The 14,044-nt window shown below is 39.0% G+C and overlaps 1 protein-coding gene across 1 annotated transcript in view; it reads left to right on the forward strand.

Moving 5' to 3' along the window:
• Positions 1–14,044, forward strand: part of RANBP17 (RAN binding protein 17) — a 163,572-nt gene that overhangs the window by 96,476 nt on the left and 53,052 nt on the right. The window contains exons 17-20 of the mRNA XM_059825591.1: positions 2,103–2,166; positions 2,254–2,362; positions 7,601–7,704; positions 13,935–14,023. Of these exons, the coding sequence (XP_059681574.1) occupies positions 2,103–2,166; positions 2,254–2,362; positions 7,601–7,704; positions 13,935–14,023 (366 nt within the window). The remainder of the gene's footprint in view (positions 1–2,102; positions 2,167–2,253; positions 2,363–7,600; positions 7,705–13,934; positions 14,024–14,044) is intronic.

The raw sequence follows: 14,044 nt of genomic DNA on the forward strand, positions 1-14,044 counted from the left end.
AATATAAAACCAGGTAATGCTATGTCAAATGTTATAGATTGATAAAGGAGCATCATCTTAAAACTAGATTAGGAGATTTTCCAACAGCGGCTATAAAACCTATTCTTACACTTTCAGCTGTTTAAAAAGAACTTAATCCATTTAAAATGAAAAGGGAAATTGTTTATTCCCATAAAAGTAATCGAACTCTTCAATCAATTATGTGCAGGAATGGCAGAGTGAGGCAAGCACTCAAAAAAAGAAAGAAGACAATGGTACCAATAATAAGTGTTATGGGTATTTGTTTGTACATGGCTGTAGGCACTACTGTACAGTCTGAATTATGCAGTCATACTGATTATTTCTTCAAGAACTTCATCAATGCCAGGGATCAACAGTGTTCCAGAAACTAATGAGTCCTGGCTTTATGATACTCATTGTAGAATGTACAAGCCCATAAGTCATTTCATTCAATGTCTTCAGTGCTTCTGGGTTTTGAATTTTTCTACGACATTCCTGAAAAAGTGTATTAGTATATGTGGATATCACAAAGCCTTTTATATCCCCATTTTACAGATGCAGAACTGAGACAGTGGAATTGAACTGACTCGCTGAGGGTCATCCAGCAATTTTATGTCAAATGAAGGAGACGCAGGAGTCAGAAAATCCAGGCCATCGCTTTGGCCATTCTCTCACTCCTTGTTTGCAAACATCCCTCACGGCAGCGCTTACCTCTGTACCAAAGCTCACAAAGATGTCAGCGTGGCTCTTAGTGGAATACGCAGTATTATCTCCTCTGCCCAACCCCAAAAGTTGGTGTCATCCGAGACGGTGTGTCCTCGTGCTCTTAGAGATGTTCATAATTCACACAGCGAGGAAAGGATTTGAGTTGTGAAACAAGTCTTAACTGCCTGAACTTTAAGGGCTTCTATAACATAGTTTTTGCAAAATCGACTTTTAATTTAATACGATTTCTCGTGCTTTTTAAAAGAAAGCTTAAGAATAATACTATATTTCATCAGGTGTAACTGCCTAGTTAAGTCACGCTAGAATGTGCGATCTGTAGAATCTACGCAGTCCAGGCAATACCTTGCCTCCGTGTCAGTTAGCGTGCATCTCCCCGGGAGCCTTTGTATACAAGTAGGTGCAAACAGACTCAAGCTTATCCCGCTGGGCCAGGGCCGGGAGCTTCAGCCCAGCGGTCCCGTAGCTTGGCTGGTGCAATGCCCCGACCAGAGCTGTAGACCTTCCCGAGGGGCCTGCGTGGAGAGCAGAGCGTGGTGGCTGGGGCCGACGCTGTGCTGCTGCAGTTACCTGCCGTCTGGACTCTCCCTGCCTGGAATTTAGCCGGTTTGGGGAGTGGGAGATTTCCGTTTACGCTTAGCAGGAGTCAGATTGGCTTTATATTTTATAAAGTGGAAGAAACTGGGATTCCTGTGGAAGTATCCAGAGATAACGTCCAAAATTCCCAGCTGTACCGCCTTGTTACAGATTTTGCTCTGGCTCTGAGACTTTGTACGTTCTTAAGAAATTTCCATTCAGTTCTTTATACACCTGAAAATACTTTGGTTAAGTGTTTCACATAGCTTAGTGTGGATGAGATGCATTTTTATCTGTTGTAACTGAAACGAATTAAATGTGATTTTTGACGGGTCTGGAAGATCACCTCTGCGATTTTGAGGCCATTACTTCAGAGCTGCTTAGGGCTGCTGCCAGTCCCATTGCCAAGTGCCAGCCGTCTTCAACACAGGCGGGTGCAAAACCCCTTTTTCTTATTTATTTATTTACATGTTGATAACATGGGTCTATCTGGTGAGAAAACAGCACCATTTATTATCAGAAACTCTCCGTTTAATTATAAAAGTCATTTAGTTCATGCGTCTCTTTTGTGACTAGGATATATGCCATGAGAAGTAATTGCTTTAATTAATAATAGATTATGGTCTTTAGTCTTCTAAAGAATATCTCCGTGACATATAGTTCTAGCTGAAATTCACATATTTTGGCATTTGTTGTTGTTTCGGTTAGGATTTTTTTTTCTCACTAAAAATTCCGGAAAGTTTGCACAACCTGATAATGTCATCATAATGCTGCGCAGCTGAGTTTTCCTTAACACCTGCCACTTATAGTCTCCTGAAAAAGCTTGTGAAAATAGAGGCTGTGAAATTCATGCTTCAGAATCACACAGTAAGTTTCCTTACTACGCTAAAAAAAACGTCGTGCGTAGTAAATTTTGTAGAACGCTTAACTTTTCATACGCTTCTGTTTCAACAGAGTAAGCACTTCCCTTTCTTGGGCGTCAGCGATAATTACAGCCTCGGTGACCTTAGGTGCCGGACAGTGTTCTACACTGCTCTCACTCGTCTTCTCATGGTGGATTTAGGTAAGGTCCTCTTCCCGGGTCCCTGAGACACCTTGCTGTCTTGTGTAATACTATGAACTTTTAACATTATCAAACCACTCGAACAGCAGTTTAATTGTACAGTAAATATGTTATAGTTGGTATTTAAGTCACTGTCTATCAACTTTTGAGATTTATGGCATTAGGCAATAACAATGTATTTGTGTGTCGCCGTCTGTTGGAGAAATAAGCAAGATGAGTTATTTTTTGTACAGAAGCACTTTTTTGTATTAAGTATGAGGATTTACAACATGAAGCGCTTGAGTAAGTACTTTGCGCTTCCAGGTGATGTACTGATTATGCCAGAACCTTCCGGCTTCTAGTAGAAGGGTTTTTTATTTCAATTCCTTGTGCAAGTTCCCAGTATACAAGACAGTCCGAGTTTTAATAAAAACATTGACAAGAGTTCTGCAGTTCAGCCAGAAATATTTAAACGAGCACTTGGGGTTACTTTTTGAGTGGTCCTTTGGAAATTAGGGAGGTTAGACAGGCATAAAACCCAGTGCACGCTTTAATAGCTAGATGTGATAAAGGACTCGGTCACTTTGAATCCAGGCACCGCCCTTGGCTGCTGGAGTGAAATGCAGAACTCTGTCTGCATGATTGGCTCTCCGTTGTCTAAACGGGGAAGGCTGGGCTTGTCAAAATTAACACCGAAACAAATCGTGTGTTGAAGAAGCTGATGGTGAAGAATGCAGCACGTCACAAATTGCCTCTGTTCTGATCAGAGGCCCCGTTGAGAGTCGTGGGCTTACGTCTGCTGAGGATCAGCCTTACAACAGACTGCTTTCGTGAGGACGGTTGCCTATAGGTGTTCCGAGGGGGGCCGCTGGTGAGGGCCTTCAAGAAATAAGAAGTCAAGTCTTCTGTGTACTCATTTCCAACCCTCATACAAGGGCTTAACTAGGCAACATGCGTGCAGAAGAGGTTGACGCAACAGTCATAAGCTAACAGTAGCTGTAACTCCCCTTGCTGGTAATGGGTGCCTGTACTGTCTACCACTGAACAGTGCTGAAAACAGTTAACTTTGAGGCAAGACTGAACCATATTTATCGGCTTTTTCTTAAAAGAATGGCAACTGTGAGCTGGACCTGCATTTACTTGCAGATAAACTGCTTTCAGTACTGGCTCAGTGTCGTATAACGTAAGCAATAGGTACAATTTTCTAATATAAAATGGGTTACACGTGCAGTTTCAGTAACTTTTCCTACAGGGGGAAAAAACCAGATGTGGTAAAAACAAGATCGCAGGTGTTAAAAATCACATCTCAAAGTAGAGGTTGTGTAAATATGTGTCAGACAAAATGCAGGCATGTGACTTATGACTGGCTGCAAGCTGATAGAGGTCGTGATTCCTCTGCATTAACAGCTCTACAACATCTGAAATGATTAGGAATATCTGGAGAAAATATACATCGGTCTTTTGGCTATCGTCCTTTGTGTTCCTGCTGGAATAATTTTGTTTGGGTTTGAACCGATAGGAAAGCCCAGCTAGAGACACAGACAGGTACAAGTTGTGGTTTAGGATCCAAATTTAAAAAAGAAGGTGTACACAAACTGTCCTTTCTATGTATTTGTGCAAGCATTAAATGGGGATATTCTTGCCTTGTGAATCAAAAGATATTTTCAAATGGTGCAAAGTGGCATTTTTAGACAAAAAAGCATTCTACCAATTGTCTTCTGAGGTTGGTTTTTTTTTTTCCAAATTAAATGAAGAGCTTTATATAAAATCCTTTTCTCTGAATGACAAACAATTTACATGGAAACAAAATTAAGATGAAATTTTGTTGGGGGGATTGTTTTAAGTAATTGTTTGATGTAGAAATATTTTTGGAGATGAGTTGAATACAGTAAATTCAGAATATTTACATTTTAAATAATGTGCTGTTGGAGCGACTGGCAAAATTGTGGGAAAGAACAGTAATATATTAGTTGGTATTTGCTTCAAAATGCACTTCGGTTTCTGTTGAATTACTTTAATTATATTCATATGAAGTTAGACTTAGAATTCCTTACATGCCCCAGGTTAATAATTTTTTTGGCATTTAGAATTGCATTGTTTTGTCCAAGATTCTTAATCCAATATTTTGAAAGTAAACTGTTTCTGTGAAGTATATAGTAACCAAAACGAATACAAGAATGCCAGTAAATGTTATGTTTAAATAAAAGTTTGTGCTAGGATTAACATATTTTAATCCCTTTTTCTTCTGCACTACCAAGAGGAGTAGATCTAAGCTGTAGAAAATACCTTCAGGAGCTATTCAGCATGATTTGTCAGCGTCCTGTACTTCCAGGTATATGCGGTCATGCTGAGTGCCAAACCTCTCCAAGTGAAGCCATTGCTGTAAGCCACACACAGGTCTACTATAACTTACAAGGGAGGCATCTCTTTTCTTTCAAGGGATGTAATAAGGACGCGTATGCGTAGTCTGAATTATAGAAAATGAACAATTTAGCATGATGGGTTCGTTTAGGATAGTTTCTTCCGTTCTGTGTGAATATTGTACTGCTCATGGGATGTGAACATGGCTTGTACAGGAATGCCAAAGAAATGTATAGGTAGTAATTAGTGTTGCTTTTCTAAAAGTTACGCATTGTTTGATTAATAGGGCAATACTATGTAGGATCCTAATTGTATACTCTTTCTTGACTGCCTACACTGAAGTTTAAAACAGAAACAGTACATAAGATTTCCCCTTACCTGTTTCCGGAAGTGAAGCATTGGTCCCAGTCAACACTGGACATTCTGGTAGTTCTTTGGTCTTCCCAACTTTTTAACGAAGTGTGCTTGAGATTCCACCTTCAGGAAGGGTTCGTCTTGAATTTGGATGTGTACGTGGTATCTTAGTGGAGATTGACTTCTAGTGATACACGGCGCTCCAGGTGAGAGGGAGCGTTACTTTTGCTATGTTGTGGTAATTCAGGTTTCTCCTGAGAACTCTATAAGTAACAACGGAGGCCTGATCCTGCGTAGAGCCATATCCAAATGACTTCTGTTAGTCTGTACGCTGGCATGGGACAATACCAGCACGGGACTCCTTTCTAAATGATTGGTCTTTATTTATTAATTTTTTTGCTCCAAGGAAAATTTGATAAGGAATGAAAAGGAGAAAAGCATCAGGATATGCTGGAGTCGCCATCCCTGGAGGTGTTCAAGGAATGTGTGGACGTGGCCCTGCGGGACATGGTTTAGTGGGCATGGTGGGGTTGGGTTGATGGTTGGACTTGATGATCTTGCAGGTCTCTTCCAACCTTAATGATTCTGTGATTCTGTATAGAAATAGTTTAGCTCCTCGGAGGGTAAGAGGAAGCTGGTGCTGGTCGAGCAAAGAGATTGGGAGCGCAGAAACTAATACTGTACTAGAACTGCCTGGGGAGCTGGAGTTGGCAAAGGAAGGAGATAAAAACAAAGAGCTGGATGAGTAGTCTGGGGTTACTGTGAGTAATCGGAAGAGGACACAAGGGTCCAGAAATGACAAATAAAAAGACTGGCTCTGGTTGAAAGGAGCAGAGAGAAGATGGCAGAGGAGGTGGACGAAGATGGACAGGATTGGATTTTCCCAAAGTCCACCAGATCCTATCGCTGCCAGGAGTAGCTTTGAAATCTAGCACAAAGCCTCTCACCCTCCTTGGTTCTGCCGCAGGTGCAGGATGCAAGTCCCAGATTTGGTCAGTCATTTTGCTAGTTTAAGGAAGTTCTTGAGCAGATATTGCAATTTGAAGGCTCTGTAACTGTGGCTAACCGGTGCAGTAGCAGTAAGTTATTCAAAGTATTTCCTTTGCTTTTAAGAAAAATCCGGAAAACCGCGCACGAAAGCCCTGTATGAAAGCGAAGCAGCTCAGGTCACAAAGCCAAGTATTCAGAGCTGAGGAAATGCCATAATTGCGGCTGCCTCTGCAACTTTCCTTTCCTCTCCATTGTTAATATTTACATTGTTATGAGGCAGTCTTAATTGCAGGATCACAATTATTTCTGTCAGAGGGTATTTGCCTCTTTCAGTTCAGAAGATGTCTCATCCTAGCTTAATGACAAGCCACTGAGTATTTTGATATATTTTTTTTTCTTTATCGTCATCTGGATTTATGTGTTAGTCCGTGCTTTGCTTTTTGTTGTGACTATTTTTTCTTCCTGGCCTTTCTTCTTCTTGGCCTTTTCTGTCATTCTTACTGTTGTGCTGGGGTGAGTGATTTGGTCTTCGCAGTATCGCTAGAGATAAAAGAGGTTGGAATTAAGCCCATTTTACAGATGGGTATGTGAAGTGTAGACACTAAACTGTAAAGCTTACGCTAACTTTGCACAACCAATTTGACACACAGAAGACTCCTCCTAACTTCAACTGCAACTTAGTTTGCCAGACTTTGCCAATGAGGAGAGGAGAGTGAGAAGCCCTATAGCAAAGAGTTCTTTAAAGAACATAAATTGAACTCCGACTCTGAATTACTCTCGAGGGGAAATCTGCATGTGAGAGGCCAGCTACCCTCATTAAGGGCCTAAAGATAAGTAGCGTGAGTACCAACAATCCTCATGCAAATTGCCATTTCTGAAAAGTTGTTGATAGTTACTTATTCAGTGTCATGACAAAACAAAAACAATCCAGGCTTCCAGGTTACCTTCCAACTGTCTAACCAAGACAATCTCTTTTTACCCCACCCACATCTTGTTTCTTTTTCTCTAAATTCACACCTTCTGAAACAAATGAGGCAATAGCGTCACGCGAATAACCCCGACACAGTCCAGATTTATTTCCACGGCAGGTTTGTTCTGTATACTAAGTAGGTAGGAGGTAGAAAAAATAGCATACGATCGTACAAGATTGTGATTTAAACACACACATGTGAAAAGGGTCTAATTTATTGTTGCAGTTTTAAATTTAACGTTTTCTAACTGTTGCGTCTTGACTTTCTTATGTGAATATTCTTCCAGGGTACTGAAGAAACGCTGTCAGATTAACAGAGAAAACAGAAATATGAGAAAGAGAAAGATGTGAAACGCAGAGATGTGCCAGTCTCGGGTAGAAGTTGTTTGCGATCAACAATTTGTCTTCTTTGTTCATAGCTCAGTAAAAATATGTCAAACCTCAGGTTTTTGTTCCTGTAGGTCATATGAAAGTTCCCATGATGTCAGTGAGATTTTTCTGTAACAGCCTAAGAGACTGACCCTTCCGAACAACAGCGTGAATATGATGTGATGTTTTTGCTGGTTTGGTTTCTTTTCCTGTAGGGGAAGACGAGGATGAGTTTGAGAATTTCATGCTCCCTCTCACAGTTTCGTTTGAAAGCGTGACTCAGATATTCAACAGTAGTTTTGAACAAGAAGAAGCAAAGGTAGGTTTATTTCAATTATAGAGAAAGAAATTATTGATGGGAAAATCTAATAGTGGGGCAAGCATTTAGCAACAAGCTTGTCATCTCTTCTCTCTCTCTTGGCATGTATATACCTCTATACTTATATGTGTATTTATACCCGTATACGTATATCGAACTAGGAATGCAGACGGTAGAGATAAAAAGGCTGCAAATGACTGTCCTAAATAAACTTTGTACAAAGATTTTAGAAAGGCCTTGGGATTTTTCAGTGCTTTGCGGATCAAGTGACCCCATTTGATCCCCATTTATAATCAAAGGGACAAATTTGTCTTCGGTGGTAGCTCATCTGTTTCATATGTAATATTGCCCTTTGCCATGTGAGTATCCTGTTTGTATGTATTAACATATTTATTTGGGGGTATGAGGAGACATGTTGTAACACACTTGATAAAACACTGCTGCTTTAAAGTATTTTTTCAAACAAGAATTTATTATATAAATCAAGACTTTATTAAATGGCTGGGCATATATGTATAAATAGGAACTGGTCTTGAAGTATTGCACCCTTAAACTGAACAAAGTGATTAGGATAACTGATAGCTAAATAAGGTTTTTATGTGCCTGTGGGAGCCATATTAGGATTGATTTGACAAGTCAGTTCAGCTGTGGCAACAGTCATAATATCTAACACAACATTATGTTTTATTAGTAAAATCCTTAAGTGTAGCAAGCTGTTTGTGTCAAAACAACAGTATATTTTAGGGAAGAAAAAGACTTGCTAGACAGAAGCTGCATCATCAGGAATGATAATATATTAGAGCACTATTGCATTAAAGAGATCCCCCTCTCCCGTCACTGCATAAATAGTTAACAATGCACACTGGAGTGCTCATTTCAGCTGCGCAGGGTGATGCTGAAGAAACCCGAACAGTAATTTTTAATTTGCTATTTTAAAATGCGATGGACGCTTAAATACTACATCGTCATATTTATCCACTTCCTTTCATAAGAAAAGAAACAGATACGCTAGAAATATTTAGTAAATAATTTGCCTGTGGTGCATCTCTGACGTTACGAGAAGATGCACAGTTCACAAAATCCGCTTGATTTAAGCTAATATTTTTTTTAAAATAGTACTTAAGGTTATTTCGACAATTACTTAATTCTAGTTTCCTCAATCGTTGTTGCTTTATGTATTTGTTGTTGCTTTATGTATTTAATTTTAGTAACTTTTCATTTATGGCATAGACGCAGTTCATCTGTGGTAGACTCATCTCCTATATTTTCAAGTTACAACGCCTAAAAATTAGAACAAAGAGGTCATTTGATAGCATTACCCTTTCTGTAGGAAACTGTATTTCTCTCATGTGAGGGTTCAGTTTATTAAAATAATTTTGCTGTTGCCCTGTCTGGTTTGCTTGAACCCATCTTGGTAGAGAAATTTTAATGGAGTGCCGGTGATATATTCCTAAACTAGCAAGTTCTTAACGACCCTGGAAAGTGACTGCTTGATTACACTTTAACGGTATTTGCAAATAAAATCACAAGTAATTAAGGGGAAATCTCCAGGCTTTTGAGCAAGTTTGATGCATGATAACTGCCTGATTCAGCTTCATCTAGAGTAATGCTGTGTAGACAAGAGCTACTGAGATCAATAGCAACATAATGATAGTGGCAGAATTAAGTGAGTAACCTGAGAACTGTGTCTTCAAAATGCATGCAGCTGCCACAAGCCCGGGCCACACAGTGCACTCCGTGCTTCCGTCCTAAATGTTCATCAAAAGACGCCCTGCAGGAAAATGGAGTTAGATGCTCTTTATTGCTGATCGTGTCTCTTGCCACATTTATCAGGGAAATTGGATTAGCAGTTGGCAGCTGCAGGTAGACAAGGTTCTGCAGTGATTAAATATGCAGCTTGGCTGCATTTGTTGTGACAGACCTTTAGTAAATTCTACTGTAAGCACCATCTGTCTAATTTGTATAAAGAAAACTTGGTGCTTTAAGCTACTGATAAAGGACTAAATCTGTTGCTTTATCATAAACAAAACTTTTGCTCTAAATTCTCTTAAACATAATTTATTAGGTTAAAGCTATTTTTCTATCACGATGAATAAATAATACATGCAAAAGTGCTTTCAGGTACTTCATTTTGCAAGTAGTGAAAACAAAACCAGTTCAGTTCTTCAATAAAACACTTAGTATTCCCATCCACAGGGAGATGACACTGTTAAAATATCACTATGAAAATGGTCCAGGACTGCCAAATTCATTTAATTTGTGGCTTTTACTAGGACTTTCTAACTGGCTAGGGTTTTTTGGGTTTTAATACTTCTGAAATACACCGTTGAAAAACAGTCACAACAAGGGAGCTCTTTCTTTTTAAAATACATTTGTAATCTTTACATCTGCATACAAAACGTTCTGTTTCGGTTTCTTTTCCAGGGAGATCAAATATAATTGAAGATGGCTTAAGTAATTTTGTGCTTTGCTTTCCTTTTTTCTTCTTTTTTTTCTTTTTTTGCTACTTCCTCCTTTACATTTTTGTATTAATGGGAAAAATGTCCAGTATTAAGACAGCGGCTAATTTTCTCCGAAGAATTTCAAGGTTTCTCTTGACAATCCAGTTAAGTAACATATCGACTGGGTAGCCGGAATCTCAGTAGTACTTTGTTTATAGTTGTGACATCATCAGATTTGCTAGAAACGCATGGAAAAAAAAGGATCGGAGGAAAAAGCAGTTAAATAGCAACATGCTATCTTTAGCTGGTTTGTAGAAACTCCATGCTGTTAAATTATTTAAAATCCTTGATTTTCAGCTTGCACACATTAAAAGTTTTCACACTAAGTGCCAAATGTTGCAAACAGCACTTTAACAGAATGATTTTGCTTTGATCCCTGTAGCAGTTCCTGAATAATTTATCACAGGTTATTGCCTTAATTCTGGAGAGGGATAGAGCAATAAAGGCAGATGAAAACACTCCAGTTGAAACACCTTGGGGCCTGCTCATTCCTCTGACACGGCTCTTTTGTTGGAACTATTTAGAGGTTATTAAGACGTGTCTCCAGAATTAAGAGTACGCTGTAAGGATGAAGACAGCCATCTTAATTCTAAAGACAAAGCGCAATGACCCTTCACCTTTTTTTTCCTTTGTTGTTATTATATAGTAGAATTATGAGGGTAATATTATAGCTGCACCCAGTAGTGCCACTATAGTTAAGGGTCTGTCAGACTTTCCATTACAAGCCCCGTTTTGGGGGTGGGTGGCGTGAGTAGTCTCGTCCGTTTGAAATTGCGTTAGGCAGACGCTTGGCACATGTTGGCAAGTCATGGGGGGGGGGTGTCGGTGAATATTTAAATCTTCAGCTTCTTTCCTTTGAAAAATCCGTTGAACGATCTTCTTGGGGACTTTGAAACGAGATACTTGAATTTATTTTTAAAATTGCTTTGTTTTAATTATCTGAAGTAAACCTGCCGCTGACACTCAGGGAAGAGTGTTTCGCAACCGAAATTTGAAGAAAATAGTTCCGTTAGCAAGAAGAGCCATGTATAAACCCACGCGCTGCTGACAAGCTCCTCCTGCTATGTTCCTTGTATTTACTGTTCTTCGCTTCTCATCTTGCTCATTTTGCAGCTGCCAGTGGTGGTGGTAACTGCCACTTTGCCCCAGAAATGGCTGGTGTTCAGTTGTGAATGAAGCGGTGGCTTCGTGTATTCTTCAGATTGCTCCGCTAAGTTTGCAAGGCACTTTGAATCCCACAGGATGTCAGACAAAAAGGAGATGTATAAGTGTATAATGTTGTTTCTCATTAATAAATTTTATGCTCCTAAGTGCTATTTGAAAACTCATAATGGACTAAAACTAGACCGTCATGGGATTTTAGAGTTGGGGGTGTTCTTACTAAATGTGACTTAAGCACGCATGGAATCTAGGGTGATTTTTTGCTCCTATTAGAGTTTAAAGGTATTTTTACCAATGACTTAGAAGGGTCAGGCTTTATCTCGGGATTCCGTAGGCTACTGTATAGGCTGTTCAGACGTGGCGAGCTGTAGGCAGTGTTATTTTATAGCGTTGAGTTCCGATGGATAATACCTAAGCCACTGAGTTCGCTGGGATTTTACAGGACAAGAATATTATGGTGCCTTGTAGATTGAGGTAATTTATTAAGAATAGTGTGGTTAACGGTAGGGGCTTTTTAATAATGATACCTGAATTTAAAGAATAGAAAACCAAGAAAGGTAGTTCATGGAGTAGTTGTTCTCCTTTCTTTAGAATTCAAGGTCAAAGGGCATCTGAAATTGCCCCGTGTTTTGTGTAGGTTCCCAGAAATCTGGGACCACAGTTTAAAGAAAGTTGCCCATCTACTTCTATTAATAGGTTTTGAAGTCTCACAACCAAACTGTTTCTTAAATATATTTGCAAAAGAGTGTTTTCTTACAACCGGTTGTTTTTATAAAGGCAGACTAAGCACGTTAGAGGCCTGTGGGTTTGGCTGGTTGTCTCTTTCTAATCCATGTTCTAGAGACTGCGGTAAGATGGTGGGCTCTTTCTCTCCACGCAAATCCTCAAACAAAGGCGAGTTCATGTCTTGCCAGGGGCTCTAGCTCCCCTTCTTCCCTTCTTCAGCCTTTCCTTTGTGCAGTCTTGCTTGTCTCCTTTTTTGTGGCTAGAATGGCCAAAGGAACCAAAATCGAGCTGGAAGATTTCCTTTTCCTTGTATATATTGTTTCGTCTCTGTACCCCTTCAGAAAGAAGCGTAAAGTGTTGCTGCCCTGTTCTTTTAATTCTTTACGTTTTGGCCACCAAGTCGGCTAAACAGTTATTTTCCGTGTGGACAAAACAGCACGCAAAGTATGAAAATACAGATGAATATAAAGCTAAAGTTACAATTTTTATGTTGCGTCTTCTCAGAATTGAACACTTCCTCTCTAGTGATTTCAGAGTCCCATTAAAGTTAATGAGAGTTGAGACCTCTCAGCATCTTGCAAGTTCAGGCCATTTCAATGCACAACAGAAAGGAAATGCAAATATTAAAATACTCCTGGCAACCTCGCCAGTGTTTTGCAGCGAACTCAATTTATCTGTGGATCAATCTATGTGCGTGCCATCCAAGTCAGTGGGACTAATGGGTCTGTATATGAAAAGTAGAAATTAGCCCTTGTGTAAGATTACATTTAGCAGTTTAACAAGGCATCAGCCATCATTTGCTCTTTATGTGATCAATTAAAATTAATATGTGAATCTTACCTTTTGTATTTCTCAACGCTATAAATATTACAGTGTTAGCATCAAGTGGTACGTTATTGAAAACTCTGGTTTTAAGGCGAGAACTCCTACTGTTGTTTTTGCCATGCTTCTATGATTTTTTTTTTTATATCAGACTCTGCAGTGCTGTGGTCTTTTATTATGGGAAGAAAAAAAAAATTACAAACCCCACCTGCAACACATGGATAAAATTTATTAAAACTACTTAATTATCCAAAAAGAGTATTTACGTCTAAGTAAATAGAAGAGTTTGTTTATATCGTTAAAATATTTTTCATTCGCTAGTGTTTCTTATTGATGTCTATTAATTACCCTGAAAACATCCCTTTAGTCGGGGCTAATTATCTATGCATAAAATGTTGCCTGCATTTGTGCTGGAAGGATTCTGAAGCCACACTTCAGTCATTAAAGGGAAAAAAAAAATTCATCTCAGAACTGATGTTAATACAGCTAGAGAGTTGCATGGTCTTCTGTAAACAAATAAGTCACTTTTTTGAAGAAACCTAACTTGGAAAATTACTTTAAAAAAAAAAAGAGACGTTAAAATAACAGTACAACGAGAATCCCGGTGCAACCCTAATTGTAGCCTGTTAGGAGTATCAGTTAGTCTTGCACCTCATTCAAAATATTACAAGCTTAAATTAACATTTTATTGTTATTGTTACTTTAAATATATTAATACAGGAAGCACTTTTAAACTTTAATACGCAGTATTCATATATTATGTTTTAATTTGCATTATTCATTAGGATAGCATATCAAATAATCAAAAGCATTTCCCTAGCGTTATCACTATAAAACTTGTGGAAATCTTGTTTGTTAAAAGAATCCCTCTGCTTTTTATAAAAAAAAAAAAAAAGATTTGAGCGAGACATTTAAACTAATGAATCAAAATCAGATATGTGGTCATTATTGGCTGATTATTACTCCATCTGCTCTGTGCTAACGTGAAAATCAATTACTGTGTCTCTTTCCCACTGACAGCGTATGTTGATCGGGCTGGCAAGGGATCTTCGCGGGATTGCCTTTGCGCTGAACACAAAGACCAGCTACACCATGCTGTTTGACTGGATGTATCCTTATTACGCTGTGAC

This window comes from Gavia stellata, chromosome 16, assembly GCF_030936135.1.
Source record: "Gavia stellata isolate bGavSte3 chromosome 16, bGavSte3.hap2, whole genome shotgun sequence".
NCBI lineage: Eukaryota > Metazoa > Chordata > Aves > Gaviiformes > Gaviidae > Gavia > Gavia stellata.